The following is a 19,089-nucleotide window of genomic DNA, read 5'->3' as shown; positions in this document are numbered from 1 at the left end:
GGCTCAAGAAATTAGATCCCAAAGATTCCTGGTGAATTTTGAAGTGTTCATCAGTATATCCATATTAAAAGGAGATGACAGAAGCAAAAATTAAAGAATTATGAGCTGACAGGACAACTGGATTAAAATAAGCATCAGTTTCATTAAAAAGGGCTAACTTGAAGAGAAATCTTTTCACTCCAGCTCTTTGGAGGATCTAAAGTGACCTTGATGGACAGTGGAAGAAAACACAACATGGAATTCCTTGAATAAAAATTTATTGACTTAGACAAAAAATAAAATTGAGAATTCTCCTTCCTGATGGTGATGTTGTGCTTTACTACATAAACATTCTCCCAGGACTGAGAGTGTGTGTGTGTGTGTGTGTGTGTCTCTGTGTGTGTGTGTGTGTGTGTCATGTCCATGCACATAGTTTTATATATGCTGTTTCCTGAGCTAAGCCTACACAGTGGTAACACTGTATATGTTTTTGACTTTAGTCTGTCACTCAATTTAGGTTTTCAAGAGACACCTATTTTGTCACAAGTGGATTTAATAATATCATCATGGTAGTTACACTGTGTGATTATAATATAGTTCATTAATAATATCATCATGGGCCGGGTGCAGTCGCTCACACCTGGAATCCCAGCACTTTGGGAGGCCAAGGCAGGCAGATCACCTGAGGTCAGGAGTTTGAGACCAGCCTGGCCAACATGTTGAAACCCCATCTCTACTAAAAATACAAAAATTAGCCGGGCGTGGTGGCAGGTGCCTGTAATCTCAGCTACTCGGGAGGCTGAGGCAGGAGAATCGCTTGACCCTGGGAGGTGAAGGTGGCAGTGAGCTGAGATCACTGCCGTTGCACTCCAGCGTGGGGGATAAGAGCGAGACTTCGTCTCAAAAAAATAAAAAATCATGGTAGTTACACTGTGATTATAATACAGTTCATTTTTTATTCTTCTATAAAAGGACGTTTATGTTTTCTTCTAAAACCTTTTATATTTCTCTGTGCTCCTCCTCGCTCCTGTAAAATAGTTGTGTTCAATTGTGAGTGTTGGGAATGTGCTGGTTTTCACAATGAGTGGTAGGCACCTCTAGCGCTTGAGAGGTGAAGGTTAAGTATGCTACCTATTTTAGGGTGAATAAAATTCAAATATGTGACATTAAAATAATTTAAAAGTACAGTGATACATGAAGGTATGCTGAGTAAATACCAACTAAAAAAATGTAGTTTAGCAATATTGGAGGCCAAAACAGTAGTAGCAGGGGTAGAATAAGACTGTCATAGCTAAAGGAATCAGTCGCTAAGTTGATGTAACAACCATTAGTCTGTATGTGCCTAACAATGTGTCCTCAAAAGTAAAAGTATGTACAAATTCTGATGAATGTATAAGTCTCTATAGATACGTACAGTTATGTGGGAGATTTTAACCAATGATATGTCTAGCTGATGAAAACTTTTATAATATTTATATGTTAAATAGAATATTTTAATACAGTTAACATTTAACTCTAGAAAACTGTATACCCAGGAAATAAGTTTATTTACAAAGCATGAATTATTTACAAAAATTGACTGTATACTTGCTCACAGGTTGTCTTAATAAATTCTCCAAACATACTGAAATTAAATTATTAATAGAAAATGTATACAATGGGAATCCTAGGAAGCATGCTTGTAATTGACTTAATGAGAGTCTCATTAAAAATATTGAGACTAGAATACTGAGAATGCCACATAGTTAAATTTGTGAAGAGCAGCTAAAGCAGTACTTAGAAGTCAATTAGTAGCCTTAACTAACGTTGCATTTTTAAATCCTGTAAATAGCGCATCTTCCTTGACATGAATTCTGTATGTTTTATGCAGAGTCAGAAGACTAGGAAGCAATGGATCTAGCATTTGAATTTAGGAGTCTTCATTCAAAGACCTGCTCTTCTTTGAGATTCCAAATAGACACTATTTCCTTATTTCTCATGCAGTTTTTTTTTTTTTTCTCTGTTATGTCCTTTGCCTGTAATGTGTAGTTTGGTGCATCTTTGTGAAATTTCTTATGTTTTAGTGAATGAAGCCTTTAAAATGACTTAGGATGTTTTCCCAATTCGCTCCAGAGATAGTTAACTGATCAGTGGTCATATTAATACCAAAATGTGTTATATGTTAAATAGCCATTGAAAACACAATGTTTTGTTTTCTATTTAAAAACGATTATTACTTTAATCATTAAAAAGTTTGATGATAACATGAAAATGTGTTGTTAAAATATAGCAGTTTATGAAGTTGAATTTAAGTCAGAGTACTTTCTGTGTTTTGGAAAGAACCCTATTAGAAAAAGTGCTGTGGTGCTGGGAGAAAGGGAGAATGAATTAACAGCTTTTAGTTTGTCACATTTATATTTCAGTGGAGATTCAAGGATATAGTTTACATTATTTTAGAGATTCTAAGGAAGGTATATAACATTTGGTTCTGCGTTTTTCTTCAGTATGACAAAAGAGTAAGCAAATATTTGCCAAAGAAGAAACAGATACACCTGTAAGATAAACCTGCATTTGTAATCTGTATGAAGTAAAAATTATAGTTTGCTGTTACGAACATTGTACTGTTTTAAAAAACCCACATCTTCCATTTTAGACATACCATTGCCATTCAATCCATATGTCCAGTCATCTTCAAAATTTCTTTTGACTGTTTATATATGAATTTACCTGATTATATTTTTCCATTCACTAAGACCATAAATTGACATTCCTCATTTTGTCAGTCTTTTTTTTTTTAATTTTTTCTTTTTTATTTATAAAAAGGCCATCCCATGTGTCTCACCCAAATTTGTTCACTAAAGTCACCCCCCATTTTTTTGGGGGGATTACTTTTGAAGTATTATCTTTGTATCCCAAAGCAGGCCCTTCTGAAACCGATGATGTTGATGAAAAACACCCCCTATCGAAGCCTTTGCAAGGTAGAATCTTTTCACTTCCATTTTCCCACATACTGTTCGTATTGAATGTTGCCTTATTTTGCACAGACTGTGTTTTAATATTTATTAAGTATAGCATTACTTTTCTAAATGGAAAAGGAAAAAAAATGTATTGGCCTTTTTTTAACATATAAATGAACTTCACAAGCAACAATTTTTCAAAATCAATTTTCCCTTTTGTGAATCTAGTAATGAATCTCGAAATGGGTACATGACACACTTTCCTATTGAAGGTAAAGTACACATTTATACCTTATCTCAGAATGGTCAGAGGTCAGGTTACTATTATACAATAGGATAGTAATGCGAATATTGATAAGGTCATGTTGATACTTAGTATTTAGAAGGGTTCTGAAATAGCGCTTGTTAATCTGTAAGTTTTGAATTGATTACCTCTTTCGGAATTTTTTATAGTGTTCCCAAACTTGATACTCATAGGCTATTAGTTGTGGCTGTTATTTCTATCTATTCTGGCTCTGAGCACATAAGATGTATTTTCTTTAGGTTTAGCATATAATGTAAATGTGATTGTTTATTTCAGATTTTAAAAGCCGTACAGAATTATTGCTTACATGAACAACCATCTTAACTGTTATTCTTTACTGAAATTCTGCTTTTTAACTACTGGCCTTGTCATTTCGCTCTCATTCCTTTGACCTGACATCTCTTTATTCTTTGATTTTATAGTCAAAGAATTTAGTGCTCCATAAAGTCAAGGATTAAGATTTAAAAAAGAGAAAGGAAGTGTGTAGAGAAAGCATATTTTAGAAATGAATTAAAGATTGATTCATAGGTATAGGTTTACAGATTCACCTAGAGTTTTGAGTTCAGGTGAGTTTCCACAATATGAAGTGGAAATGAATCCCCAGATAATTGTGACACGATACAGCTAGCTGCTGAGAACCAAAAAGATATGACCTCGGTATGGTACTTTGAATTCAAGGATATCAGCCACCGAAGGACAGTTTTTCAGACTGTAAGCCTTGCTCTTTAAAATACAAGATAAAATATATTTATAACTTAGATCTTACTTTTAGTATAGTTTCTGAATTTAGTTATCAACAGATAAGACAAAATAAATGAGCATCTGCTTCCTTTTCCCCCAAGCGATGTATTCTTATTGATAGGTAATATGTTTTTATTTATACTTAAAGGCAGTGTTTTTCCATTTTTTCCATGTTAGTAGCTCAGATCTCTAAGGACAGAGGATGTAAATGAGGGGGCAGCTTGGATTCTTAATCCTAAGTGGCTCTCTGATGTCTTAGAGTCTTTCTTTCCTATTTGTGGGTAAAACTTCTGCTCTAGTAGGATGAGCCTGTTTACCTTGTGACTGCCTAACTGATCATTGCTTTATGTTCCAGTTTTTAGAAGCAGGCAGATTATATTACCTGACTTAAAATGCTTTTGAGACTAAAGGTAGTATTTTAAATTTTAACTTACGAGTTTCCTTTAAGTACAACTTTGATGAAATTACGGGGATTGAGTTTCTGTGGCTTTGACCATAGTGAAAATGGAAAGCAGGAAACGTTTCACAGCAAACCCTGAACTTATTTATAGAGAGTTAAGTGTCTGAGCATGGCAAGCATTCACTCTGATCTGTGTGTGTGTGTGTGTGTGTGTCATTGACAGCTGAGCATGGTACTTGAAGAGCAATTGTGCTTCCTCAGATTCCAGTATCCAGTAATATTATCATGTTGTTACAGTAACTAATATTAAGTCCCCAAAACTACTTAGGTCTGCTTTGTATTCGTATTTTAAAATAATTTTTTTAGCTTCCAAATAGAAGCGTTGTGTTCTTTCCTGAATTAGAAAACATTGTTTGAATGAACGGCTAAAGAGTTAGACAATCATTTTGCGAATGTTTATTATGTCCTATGTTATTTGCATTGTTACCTAGATTCCCTTTCATCTTTCCATGCCAGTTTTTATTGGTTTATTATATGTTGTTTATTTTCTTTTTAGGAAGCCATCATTCTTCAGAGGGCAACGAAGGCACAGAAATGGAAGTACCAGCAGAAGGTTAGGAGAAAAAGATTGCATATTTTACAGTATTTCTTGGATGTTTACTTTATAGATTCTGGTATCCTTAAAACACCTCCTTTGGAAATCAAAGGTGATTCCTTTGGTATTCCTTCCTGGCCAACAGCTTATTTTTTTTTTTAAGTTCTAAGATGTAATATGCCTCTTTGACCATACTGATTAATAAAGCCTATGGGAATGAAAACTCAGCGGTAAGTAAAACTCTTCATGATGCAAAATGCTGCTTTTTTTTTTTGTCTTGGTTTTCTTGTGCCATATTAAAGATCTTTTAAGGAAGAATAGCTTCAGTGTTTCAGAATGAAAATGAATCGCTCCATTCGTATTTTATTTTCAAATGTACTTTTTAATGCTTCTAGTCTTTTAGTCAGGTAAGAATATGGTCTACATAAAATTTATAAAGGAGAGATTTTCTCCCTTTATTTTATACCTATAACTACTCCATAAACTACTTTGTCAGTTACCAGCTCTACAGCTTTGGTTTTAGGACAGAACACCTGACTGAGGTACAGATCTTTTCGTTTAGAATCCTGAGTTAAACTGTTATCATGCAGGGTGGCTTCCGACTTCTAAGTGGTTTGAATGGTTCCACACAAAGTTTTGTAAATTTCTCCCAAGGAAAATGACTGGTAAGGTAACTGGATCTTGTTTTAGAATGATTTCTCTCATAAATTGGTCATGTGATACCTTATTTCTCTAGAATGAAAAGAGGAGTCTGTTCTGTAACTGGTTATGTTCCATTGTATTTACATTTTTATTTTAATTTTAAAAAATCATTTGTTTGACATTTTACCTTCTTTGAGTGAAAGGCAATCTTAAGGTCCCCGAATATAGACTGGTTTCTCCAAATTCAGTGATAGAATTAAGGTTTCTCCCTGGAATACATTTCTTGCAGAAATACTGATATGCTCATTTTAAACAATTGGTTACATTTCCCTGTCAGCCCTTTTTATAGATTGTGTGGGTGAATGTTGTATGCTTTACTGTGTGGAGGTGGGTATTTTCTCTGAGACAGAGTTTTCAGCATTGAATAAGCGGGATTTAGAACAACAAAACCTAGGTAACAGCACACGTGCAGTCCGAGGGTCCATCGGGCAGTACCGATGACTCGCAGCCTTGCAGCCCCGTCGGCAGGTACTGCACCCTGAAGACTTCATTTTTAGGACCTTTTAACTGTCATATTCCAGTGTTAACAAAGTCGAATCAAGTCTGGGATCTGGCCTTTATTCCTGCACTAACAAATAAACATAATCTTTGGCAAATCAATTAATCTCTCAACCTTTGCACAATGAAAGAGAACTAATGAAAATACTCTCTAGCTAAGCTTCTAGCACTAACATTCTGATGTACATTTGTCTTGAGTAGGAACAAATCTGAATGAACTTTGTAAATTTTTGAAATACGTTGCATACAAAGCGAGAGGATATAGTCCTGTATGCACTTGTGACACTCAGTCTGTTGGTATGAAGGTCTCCATTGCAAAGCCTGGGTTGTGGTTTTATTGAACAGTAGAAACCACTGCTCACATTTCTGAAAGGAGGGGAGAAATCCTAACCACAGTAGAAAACATTTGTTTCTATCTGAGCATCTTGTATCTGTGGCAGGAAATTCATTGTGAATTTGTCATATCCTCATTCCTCCAAGGCCATGGGATTTTTTGAGTCAATTTCTGCAGGTAACATGTTATTATCTAAATTTTTTCCAGAGTTTTTCTAATTTTTGTTTTCTTTTATCCCTATTGATAATGAAAAGGGTCAACTTTTAATTTCATAAATATGAAATGAATTAAAATGCCAGTGAATTTTTATAGTAGGCTGCTTTTGGAGTATCAAATCAGTAAAATGTTGGAACATATGGAAAAATGCTTAATAATGAATGTCATTTTAGAATTTTATTTTTTTCAAGATTCTACTCAACATGTCCCTTCAGAAACAAGTGAGGACCCTGAAGTTGAGGTGACTATTGAAGGTTAGTTATCTAAAAGCCTTGATTCCAAAGTTTCCTTCTGGTCATAAAAATATTTGTCACATTCACATTGCTAAATATGCATTTCATTCATTTTGAAAGGATACTTGGGGGATGAATACATGTGTTTGTGTGACCAAAGCAGCCCACTCCCCAGCAGTGCACCCCAGTGCTTTGGGAGTTTTAGATGGCAGAATGAAGCTGTGAGGATTAGCACTGGCCCCCAGGTGGCCCAGGCTATCCTTGCTATCAGTGGGAATTGAAAAGAAAATAAGAAAATTATGACCAGACTTGATACACACAAAAATAGATTCTATAATCTATTGGGTTGGATAGAAGATTTATTTGGAGCTGGAATCCCTAATTTCTAATTAAGTAAAGTGGAGGAAAAAGTGTTGATAGTTTAGTAAGTAAAGTTTTAAAGCAAGTCTCCCTGCTACTTGCAAATACTACTTAGAGGCTGATACACAATTTATCTTTGAAAACTTTTTGAAGCAATAGCTACACTTATATTCTACAGTACTCTCTATAGCTAAAATTGCTTCAAACCTAGTTTTTTTTTTTCTCCAAAGATAAGCATGAACTCAGCTGATCCAGTTTATCCTGAATTATTTAAAAATTCAGCTAATAGAATTATTACCGATCACTTCATACTAATAATTATTAAGGCTGGGTGTGGTGGCTCATGCCTGTAATCCCAGCACTTTGGGAGGCCGAGGCGGGTGGATCCCAAGGTCAGGAGTTTGAGACCAGGCTGGCCAACATGGCAAAACTTTGTCTCTGCTAAAAAAGTTATAAATATTAGCCAGGCGTGGTGGCGGGTCCCTGTAATCTCAGCTACTCGGGAAGCTGAGGCAGGAGAATCGCTTGAACCCAGGAGGCGGAGGTTGCAGTGCGCCGAGATTGTGCCATTGCACTCCAGCCTGGGCGACAAGAGCAAGACTCCTTCTCAAAAAATAATAATAATAATTGAGTATTGTGTTTTTCCTTCCAAATTAATGTCTCATGGCTGGGCACGGTGGCTCACACCTGTAATCCCGGCACTTTGGGAGGCCGAGGAGGGTGGATTACCTGAGGTCAGGAGTTCAAAACCAGCCTGACAAACATGGTGAAACCCCAACTCTACTAAAAATACAAAATTAGCCGAGTGTGGTAGTGCATGCCTGTAATCCCAGCTACTCTGGAGGCTGAGGCAGGAGAATCGCTTGAACCCAGGAGGCAGAGGTTGCAGTGAGCTGAGATCATGCCATTGCACTCCAGCCTGGGCAACAAGTGCAAAACTCCATCTCAAAAAAAATTAAAAATAAATAAAAATTAATGTCTCACAATGCTTCTGTAAGTTTTTTCCCTTCAAAGTACTTCTTTCTTACGGGAAAATGTCAAAACAGTAGAGTAAATTGCACAATGGAAAGTTTTCTTCACCCTCACTCTGCTCCCAAGTCCCAGTACTGAGGGATATATGTCAGCTTATTATGTCTACTTCGAGAAATAATTTCATGTCTATATCTTGATTTTTGCAAAAATGCACAGATGCTTTCAGCATACATTATAGTGCAGATTTTAAAATATCACATATTCCATAGGCTTCCCCTCTCATAACCACACATCTTGGTACTTCATTAGTTTTTTTCTAGCTGCTGTGTAACCTTTCTTGGTCTGCTGTCTGTCTCTTTCTCTTAATAACCTGTTGCCTACTGATGTCACTTGGTTATTTATAGTGTTTGACTGCTTCAGACTACTCAACCTGTCTGTGTCTTCATTGCTTCTAAAATATGTTGATTAGTAGCTTCCACCTAATAAAATAAATCTTTTCATACTTCACATGTTAATATACAGATTTCTTTTTTCATTCATATAATTTTTCTAATCTAAAACATTTTTGAATTGTTTACAGTCTAGCTTAAATAGTTGAAATTTAATTTTCTTTTTAGTTAGAAATCTCATTCACAGGAAAAAATGGAATCAATATTATAAATATTCAACTGTGTCCTTCCTATGGAGATACTAATAGGAGGTTATTCAAATTATAAAAATAAAACTTTTAGGTAGGACTAATAACCGTATTGATTTGTCAGATCTTAACGCAGATAGAGGCTATATTAAAATGGTTTAGGATGTAAATATTTGCTTTTATGGTATAAGACCTTTAAAGAGAGGTTAACAGACATCAAGAAATAAATGGCTAATGAACCTGAAGCATACGTCAGTCTTTTGAACTTGAACTGTTTTGGATGGAGTAATAAATCTCATTTCTTTTCAACTAAGACATTGTGCCATAAGCCTGATTTAACATTCACATTTGTGATTAAGTAGCAGAATTTTGCTGTGTAGACTTCTTTCTTTTCAGAAGACCAGTAAAATACCAGGTCTGAGTAAAGTAATTCTTTTAAAAGGTAGCATTTTCTGTGTTTTTATGTGCGTACACACATACACATTTTATATGTGTGTATGTAAAAGATACATATATTCTATAGAAATTATGTCAACCATTAAATTCCTAATTTTTTAAGGAAGATAAAAATTGTCTCAATATGAACAAGGAGGGTCAAGTGAGAAATTACATGCACGCTTCTGCTTAATAATGTATATCGTGGCCGGACGTGGTTGCTCACGCCTGTAAATCCCAGCACTTTGGGAGACTGAGGCAGGCGGATCACCTGAGGTCAGGCGTTTGAGACCAGCTTGGCCAACATAGTGAAATCCTGTCTCTACTAAAAATAGAAAAAATTATCCAGTCGTGGAAGTGGGCACCTGTAATCCCAGCTACTCAGGAGGCTGAGGCAGGAGAATCACTTGAACCTGGGAGGCAGAGGTTGCAGTGAGCCGAGATTGCACCACTGCACTTTAGCCCGGCAACTGTATGAGACTCTGTCTCAAAAATAATAATAATAATAATGTGTTATTTCTGGAAAGATTACTTCCAGATGGTAGGAGCTCTTTAAATATCCATAGTTAGAAAATTAGATTTTGGAATATCTTCATAACAGAAAAGTATATAGCCATTGAAATCCTGATAATGTTTTCTTAATCTGAGAAAAGATCTCAAATATAAAATGTTCAGTGAAAAAAAAAACCTGCCTTGAGAACAAGGCGACTTTAAAAGCAAAAGCGTATCTGGAGAATAATCTTAGTTTTGTTTAGGAAAATACTTGTGCTTGGTAAGAAGATGGACGGAAAGAAATGGAGATATTCCTGCTTGCCTGGAGACGACTTCATTTCCTCATTTTACCTTTTTTCACATTTCCCAAATCATCGATAGAAGAGAAAAAAAAGAACTTTCTCATCAAATAAGCCTGTCTGATTTTCCACAGTGTTTTCACCTCGGTATCTTCGTTTGCAATTATGTGGAGTTCTGAAGAGGCTAATTTGACTCTGATGCGGACGTGTTCATGGATACAGAGTCATTACTTACCCACCGCTGGTGTGCTCTAAGCTCTGTGCTTCCATTTTGCCATTTTATGTGTACTTACAGTCAGTGGTAAACATTTAAAACAACGTGACTTAGGTTTGGGAAAACTGGCCTTGGGATAATAGGACCGCAAGCCTCCGTTTTCGTAAACACCATGACTGCATTTCTGGGTTAAGGGGTAATTTCTGTCTGGTATGTTATCTCTGATGTGTGCAGAGATTGTTTCAGGTCTGGCTGTCATGGGGTGCTAAGAATGGTGTAAAAGAGGTTTCTTTCTTGTGCAATTCTCTCTCAGGGCCTAGTTTCCCAAACCTGAGTCACCTACCTCTGTTCCTTCTGCTGTGGCCTAACTCTCTGTTCATTACTTAACCTGATTTTTTTTTCCTCCCTGAAATTGATTTTAAGTAAATTCATTTTGTGATGAATTTTACATCTTCCTAAGTCAAACTCTTTGACTTCTTTTTATTTCTCATATTTTGAAAGGTGTATGCAAATAATTTCAAATACAGTTGACTCACAGGAGCACACATGGCACACATACTGCAGCTGGTAACTGTAGGTTTTCTAGAATCTCTATAACTAAGGAGGTTAGTGTTGGAAAACTTTGTGTCTTTTATTTTTATAGCTGCGAACCAGACACTTAATACCCAATTATATATGTAAAAATAGGCATCTCAGAGGAATTATGTATTATGGTTTGAATAACGCTTTTTTAGTGTTTCAATATTTTAGTAGGGTTTATGATGGACAGTTGAATTACCTACCATCCCTTTTTTGTGGAATTTGTGTTTAAGATACTGGCAGATACTTGGCTACTGCATATAATTAGGGACTATACTATTCATATGTTCATTTAATCCCTCCACAAATACTGAGCACATTGTATATACCAGGTGCGAATAATTTTTTTTTTTTTTTTTTTTTTGAGACAGAGTCTTGCTCTGTCGCCAGGCTGGAGTGCAGTGGCACCATCTCAGCTCACTGCAACCTCCGCCTCCTGGGTTCAAGTGATTCTCCTGCCTCAGCCTCCCAAGTACCTGGGACTACAGGCGCACACCACCATACCCGGATGATTTTGTATTTTTAGTAGAGACAGGGTTTCACCATGTTGACCAGGCTGGTCTCGAGCTCCTGACCTCAGGTGATCCGCCCACCTCAGCCTCCCAAAGTACTGGGATGACAGGCATGAGCCACCGCACCCAGCCATGGTGCTAAGAATTTAGTAGTGAATAATTTAGTAGCAAATTCTCAGGAGTGTTTTGAAAATAGGAGTGACACTTTCTGTCCTTCACTTCTGGGAAATGTGGTGACTATGTTGAGAAAAGGGGAAAAAAAAAGAGACAAGACTTAAAGCAGTGAATAGCTTTGACAGAAAACTAGCTTGGGAGCCTCTTGGAATTACCTAGGGCACAGAGAAGGGTGCTTTACAGCAGGTTGGTGGTAGGGGCGATAAGAACTGGTTGATTCTGGGGAGATTTTGAAGACAAAGCCACCAAGTTTTGCTGTTTGTTGTTGAATTCTTGTGTTTTTCTTAGTGTCCCTGCAGCACTTTTAGAATTGACATGATTGAGTAGGTTCACACTTGCACATTTTTTTTTTTATTGTTGCCAAATCGTCATTTAATGAATATCAATTGTTTAGGTAAAGAGCTTTAGAGGAGCTATAAATTGTGTCCATGGGTGAATGAATCCATTTATTTGAAATGTGTAGGGTAATTAATGGTTCGAGTTTTGAAGGAGATAGAATACCTGGCTTTGATTGTTTTTTTAACTTTGAATAGCTGTCAGATTGTATGGTAACACAATACCAATCTGATTATGTTGAAAATAAGAGGATCAGAAGATATTGTTACTGTAAGGCTGGTTGCGTCTCAGGGAGCTCATGCACACCCCACCCTTCCCTTGCCGGGAGCTCAAACGCTCCCCCCTCCCTCGCGGAGAGCTCGGACACACCCGCTTCCCTCGCCAGGAGCTTGGACAGACCTCCTTCCCTTGCCGGTAGTTCAGACACATGCCACCCTCGCCCCCAGGGAGCCCGGGGGAAAAAAGCCCCGCCAGGACCTACCTGATACCATTTTGTCCAATCCGGGCCCCACTCCCTGCCTGCCATTTTGTCTTCCCATTTTGTCTTCCTGCCTACCATTTTGTCCTATCTGGGCCCCACTCCCTGCCTACCATTTTGTCCTATCTGGGCCCCACTCCCTGCCTACCATTTTGTCCTATCTGGGCCCCACTCCCTGCCGTTTTGTTTCATCCGGGCCCCACTCCCCGCCATTTTGTCCCACTCACCTTGGGCACAACCAATCAAACGCCTCCACTCCCTATAAAACCCCAGTCTAAGAGAAGTCCGCGGGACTTCTCCGGCCCTTCCTGTAGGACTGCAGAGCCTCAGCTGCGAGCCTGAATAAAACCCTTCGCATTGGATTATTTTCGTGCTGGCCTCAGTTTCTTCGTTTTATCCTCGGCGAGAACAGACCTTACAGTTACCTAGTCTATTTATTGATCCACTGGCTAGAATGCAGTGATAAACAGCTTTAGCTCTGAAGCCTGTATTAGCTGTAGGCATATTCGTTAATATGTTGCAAAAAGGAAACTGGTGTTTTAAATACGATGTTGAGCTAGGGACGGTCTTGCTGACTTGAAGGTATTGGCGGAGTGCTTTCATTTGTTTTTTAGACTTTTTTTTCTTTTTTTGGCAGTGCTTTTGTTAGTGTGGGTAGCATAACTATTGTAAATTCATAATTAGCATTTTTTTTCATACGAAAATATCTTAAAAGGGGCCAGGCATGGTGGCTCATGCCTGTAATCCCAGCACTTTGGAAGGCCCAGGCAGGCAGATCACCTGAGGTCAAGAGTTGGAGACCAGCTTGGCCAATATGGTGAACCACCTTTCTACTAAAAATACAAAAATTAGCCAGGCGAGATGGCAGGCACCTGTAATCCCAGCTACTTGGCAGGCTGAGGCAGGAGAATTGCCTGAACCTGGGAGGTGGAGGTTGCAGTGAGCCGAGATCTCGCCACTGCACGCCAGCCTGGGCGACAGAGTGAGACTCTCAAAAAAAAATTTTTTTTCGTAAAATGTATTTCAAAAGCTTTACATTTTGATTATAGAAACACTTGCGTTTGGGCTTGAATTTGAAGAACGCTGAAACGTGTCTTGTTACACAAACATGGTTGTTTACAGTGTGGAAATGGCGGAATGATGGGAGCAGCAGCGCTCAGTGTGTGAGGGCATGCCCTAGAGCTTTAGGTGGTGTGTTATACTTCAGAGAAAAAAGTAATTTTGACCCTTTGTGGAAAGGATTTTAGGTCAGGAAACCCATTTTTTCATATTTTCTCAAAACCAATTAATTGCGACAGAGTTAATAGGAGAAAAATGGAGGATGTGAAGTTTATAGCTCTTCTGATGCCTGAATGCCATGTTCCATATGACTTAAAACACCTGAAGATTAATCAGTTTATGAAACAGGATTTTAAAAATAGAAGATGTTTTGGGCGCGGTGGCTCACGCCTGTAATCCCAGCACTTTGGGAGGCCGAGGCTGGTGGATCACGAGGTCAAGAGATGAGACCATCCTGGCCAACACGGTAAAACCCCGTCTCTACTAAAAATACAAAAAAATTAGCGGAGCATGGTGGCACGCGCCTGTGGTCCCAGCTACTCAGAAGGCTGAGGCAGAAGAATCGCTTGAACCCAGGAGGCGGAGGTTGCAGTGAGCCGAGATTGCGCCACTGCATTCCAGCCTGGTGACAGAGCAAGACTGCGTCTCAAAAAATAAATTAAATAAATAAATAGAAGATGTGGTGTGATATTTCATCAAAAACAACTATGTTCAGCTGGGTGCAGTGGCTCACACCTGTAGTTGTAGCACTTTGGGAGGCCGAGGCAGGAGGCTTTCTTGAAGCCAGGAGTTCACTACCAGTGTGGGCAACATAGGGTTACCCCATATCTACAAAAATTAAAAAATTAGCTGGATGTGGTGGTGCCCGCCTGTAGTCTCAGCTACTGGGGAGACTGAGGTGAGAAGATCACTTGGGCCTGGGAAGTCGAGGCTGCAGTGAGTGGAGCTACTGCATTTCAGCATGGGCAACGGAGTAAGACCCGGTCTCAAAATAAAGTAGCCGGGCGCGGTGGCTCACGCCTGTAATCCCAGCACTTTGGGAGGCCGAGGGGGGCGGATCACGAGGTCAAGAGATCGAGACCATCCTGGCCAACGTGGTGAAACCCCCGTCTCTGCTAAAATACAAAAATTAGCTGGGCGTGGTGGCGCGTGCCTGTAATCCCAGCTACTCAGGAGGCTGAGGCAGGAGAACTGCTTTGAACCCGGGAGGCGGAGGTTGCGGTGAGCCGAGATTGCGCCACTGTACTCCAGCCTGGCGCCTGGCGACAGAGCAAGACTGTCTCAAAACAAAAACAAAAACAAAACAAAACAATCACACACACAAAACTACATTCAGCTCTGTATTTGTTCACATTTAATAGATTGAACTTTATTATTTGTCAGTGAAGAGGAAAATGTGATCTCACTTGTATTTTCAAAATTTTGCAATCTTTGTCACATTAAAAGAGCCATCTAGTAGATTTGCCTTTTTCTCCTTCACTTTTTTTGTTTATGGTTGGTTAGATTGCCTTCATAAAACATGTTTATACGATTAAATCTTTTGTGTTCTAAAATGTTTGTGTGACTGAAAAAGTGAGGTCTTGATAGTAAAAAAAACCTGTCTCCCCCTCCCCTTGGCCTCAGCTGTGAGGAGTTTGGATTTGGACTGGGATTCATGGGATGGGGAACTACAGATCTTGTTCCATCCAGAGCTGTTTCCCTTCCCCTGTCATAAATTTTCATTTTATGGCATTCAATGAAGGGTCAGTTTAAATGATGATCTATCAGGATACTTAGGAGATGTTAACCTATAGAGGAAATACTTTTACTTTAGAAGTTACTGCTTAATGTTTGTAAAGAAATAGTAATATTAAGCTTTTATAATGCTTTGACAGTATTCACAGGTAAAATGAGTGTATTTTGTTTTAACCTTTGGAAGCCAGCATAAAAATACTCTTAGGGTTTCTAAAACCTGTCTGAGAGTTGGAAAATAGGGTTTTTTAAAAGTATGAGGTTTAAACTTACATACTTCTGTTTCCAGATTGTTTCTACTTAGGTTGGAACCTTAATCTATTTATAGAGTCTCTTGACTATTTTTAATCCTTATAGTAATACCAGTAAAACCCAGATGACAGTCAAGTTTTATTTCTCAGAGAGTTTGTCATTTTTAAGTTGTTTTCTGGCCTGGTACAGTGGCTCATGCCTATAATCTCAGCACTTTGGGAGGCTGAGACAGAAGAATCACTTGAGGCCAGGCGTTTGAAACCAGCCTGGGCAACATAGTGAGACTCTATCTCTACAAAAAAGTTAAAAAAAAAAAAAAAGTAGCCAGGTGTAGGGGTGCCTGCCTGTAGTCCCAGCTATTTGGGAGGCTGAGGCAGGAGGATCAGTTGAGGCCAGGAGCTTGAGGCTGCAGTGAGCTATGATCATGCCACTGTCCTCCAGCCTGGGCAATAGAATGAGACCCTGCCGATGGATGGATGGATGGATGGATGGATGGATGGATGGATGGATGGATGGATAGGTGGGTGGGTGGGTGGATGGGTGGATGGATGGATGGATAGTTTTCTATCAGAAATCTTTTCCCTAGATTTGAACATGTTTTTCTAAAGTAGCATTCAACACATCAGCATTTTATAGTCATTAGTTGTTAGTGTGATTATGGTTTTCTGAAATAGTATCCTTTACAAAAGCAGTTTTGTCTTTCTAAGCACGTAAATAGGTCCTCAAGTGAATTTGAGGTCACCATTTCCCCCAGTTGATTGGAACAGTCAGTCAATAATTTCAGGTCACTGCTGGCCTTAGAGGAAGAGCCCAAAGGCAGCAAGCAGGGGTGCTGGTGTCCAGTCGCCTCCTAGCAGCATTTTCACCTTCCCTTAAGGTTTCCCTTGAGGAACATAGAAGTTACCTGTAGGCATGACCCAGTGTTCCCCAGGGCAACATTGTATATTAGGCCAAATTTGCATGTCTTACCTTTATGAGAAGCACCCTGGTAGGCCAGTAGAGTCACACGCACGTGCAGTCTGATCTCAGCTGCACTGTCCAGAGAGGCAACACATCCAATCAAATAACATTCCTGAGCCCGTTGCTTTAGCTGTAAAATAAGCATAACAATATACCCATCTAAAAAGACAGCTGACTGTACTTGGGTGGTCTTTCTTTCCTGTGATACTGTCTTTAACGCAGTAATTAGTTTCTTCGCCATACCACATTTGTTTTTAAATAAGGATTTCTTAAAATGATGTTTTCAGTATTTAATGGATGACGTTTGAGCAGTATTAATAGCATGTTACCTGACACTCTGGGGGACTGGAAGATGACAGTGGCAGCTGATTTGACCCAGAGGTCTCTAACGGTAACATCAGGTGTACTGAAGCGTCACAGCAGAGTGAGTTACTGGTGTGTCCACAAGGAAATGAGCATGGAACTCTCAGGACAGCTCTCTTGACTAGGGTGTGTGCTACGCTTGAATAGTGGACTGCTCCTTTATACACAGGCTCTCTGGTGACTGAATCAACAGTATCTGTTTCATAATAATGCAGCCCTATTTCTTTAGGCCCATTCATTTTGCACTTGTTTAAAGTATTTGAACAGACCAGGTGCGGTGGCTCACACCTGTAATCCCAGCATTCTGGGAGGCCAAGGTGGGTGGATCACTTGAGGCCAGGAGTTCGAGACCAGCTTGGCCAACATGACGAAACTCCGTCTCTACCAAAAAATACAAAAATTAGCTGGGCATGGTGGTGGGCGCCTGTAATCCCAGCTACTTGGGAGGCTGAAGCATGAGAATTGCTTGAACCCAGGAGGTGGAGGTTGCAGTGAGCCAAGATTGCACTACTGCACTCCAGCCTGGGCAACAGAACAATTCTCTGTCTCAAAAAGAAAAAAAAAATATTTGAACATGCAGTTATCCAATTTCCCTTGCTTATGTATGCTTACATTTTGTATAAGCTTAAATATCTTTTCCATCTGAGCTTTTATTAATCCCCCTTTTCTTACTTATTTGTATAACTTTAGGTGGCTATCTTCATTAAAAGATTTTTCTTCAAAGTCTTAAAATAGAATATAGTTCTTGACAGCTATTTGGAAGTTATTTGAGAAGGGGAAGTTTATAATGACAATTCAAATGAAGCAAACTAAAAAATAATGAAGAAAGACAGGAAAAAGCAGTATTACTTGAACACATCCCAAACAAATAAAATTTCAGATGTAACTAGGAAAAAGTCTGCGAAGGCTCACAGTACAGAAATAATTATTGATACTCAAGATAGCTCTAAAGCCCCACTCACCTTTTGAATGTAGGGAACTGACCAGGAGGCGGCTGTAACTCTTAAGATGGTTCCTTCAGTAATGACCATTTTCTTTTTCAAGATGATGATTATTCTCCACCTTCTAAGAGACCAAAGACCAACGAGCTACCGCAGCCACCAGTCCCGGAACCCGCCAATGCAGGGAAGCGGAAAGTCAGGGAGTTCAACTTCGGTAAGTTCCCAGTGAAATACGTGACCTTTTCCTTCATCTTCTGGGCTCTCGGTGTGACCGATGAAAGTTGCAACATGCTCTGCAGGGGGAAATGCGTTAGCCTGCATTACTGCATTATAATCTCATCTTTGGAAAGCCAGGAGCATTTTGAAAGTCACATAACAGGCATTGTTTAAGCATAGTCTGGATTTACCAAAGTGTAGGACATTGTCCCGTCTGATATTAATTATTTGGCTCAAGATTAGTGCTAAAGACTTAGTCATTTAGTTATTTCTCTTAGCTTTAAAACCTTTATTTAGAAATATTTCACCTTTTGCTCCGTGTGACTCAGGCTGCTCATCTGTGAGCTCCCAATGGATGATGTATCCTAGGAAGGGACTGAATAAGATATTAGTGGCAAATTCTGTTATGATTCATCTTTTGAATAAATAGAACATTAAGCTTGTATACATTTTGGAAATCATACTTTAATATTCTACTGTCATAGTCACAATGACTGGATATGAATTGAATTTTTGTGCATTATTTTTATATGTTTATGTTATTTTTTATTATTACGATTTTTTGAGACAGTTTCATTCTTTTGCCCAGGCTGGAGTGCAGTGGCACGATCTTGGCTCACTGCAACCTCCGCCTCCTGGGTTCAAGTGATTCTCCTGCCTCAGCTTCCCGAGTAGCTGGGATGACAGGCTCCCATCACCACACCCGGCTAATTTTTGTATTTTTAGAAGAGATGGGGTTTCACCATGTTGGCCAGGCTGGTCTTGAACTCCTGACCTCAGATGCTCCGCCTGCTTTGGCCTCCCAAAGTGCTGGGATTACAGGCGTGAGCCACTGCACGCGGGCTGTTTTTAGCATTCTAAGTTGCAACTCTCTATCTGTAAAGTCTTATTTCCACACAACTAAGACATGTTTTAGGAAGTTTGCTGAAAGACCCCTCTTTATCATGGCTTTCCTTTTGTCGTGTTTAATCTGATTGATCTTTTCTGCCCTCCTGCTTTTCAGAAATCAAAAGGCTAAAAAGAGGTGCTAAATGTTAAAACTTCTCTTATAGTCTCCCATGAAACTATTAAAAGTAATGGCAAAAGCCACGGTTACTTTTGTACCAATCTAGTAATTCCAAGAACTACCAAAAAAGGGGAA

The 19,089-nt window shown here is 38.9% G+C and overlaps 1 protein-coding gene across 11 annotated transcripts in view; it reads left to right on the top strand.

Moving 5' to 3' along the window:
- The window catches only part of GTF2I (general transcription factor IIi), a 107,667-nt gene that overhangs the window by 52,045 nt on the left and 36,533 nt on the right, over nucleotides 1-19,089 (top strand). For 2 of the 11 annotated variants that reach the window (XM_064375635.1, XM_064375634.1), the window contains exons 10-13: nucleotides 2,877-2,936; nucleotides 4,917-4,973; nucleotides 6,897-6,959; nucleotides 17,836-17,946. In XM_064375635.1, the coding sequence (XP_064231705.1) occupies nucleotides 2,877-2,936; nucleotides 4,917-4,973; nucleotides 6,897-6,959; nucleotides 17,836-17,946 (291 nt within the window). The remainder of the gene's footprint in view (nucleotides 1-2,876; nucleotides 2,937-4,916; nucleotides 4,974-6,896; nucleotides 6,960-17,835; nucleotides 17,947-19,089) is intronic. The other 9 variants (XM_064375638.1, XM_064375637.1, XM_064375642.1 and 6 more) reach the window with 5 other exon arrangements.

Source organism: Aotus nancymaae, unplaced genomic scaffold, assembly GCF_030222135.1.
Source record: "Aotus nancymaae isolate 86718 unplaced genomic scaffold, 86718_ANA_hifiasm-v0.15.2.pri h1tg000012l, whole genome shotgun sequence".
NCBI lineage: Eukaryota > Metazoa > Chordata > Mammalia > Primates > Aotidae > Aotus > Aotus nancymaae.
The sequence above is the reverse complement of the archived record's forward strand: the minus strand, read 5'-3'. Positions and strand labels throughout refer to the sequence as shown.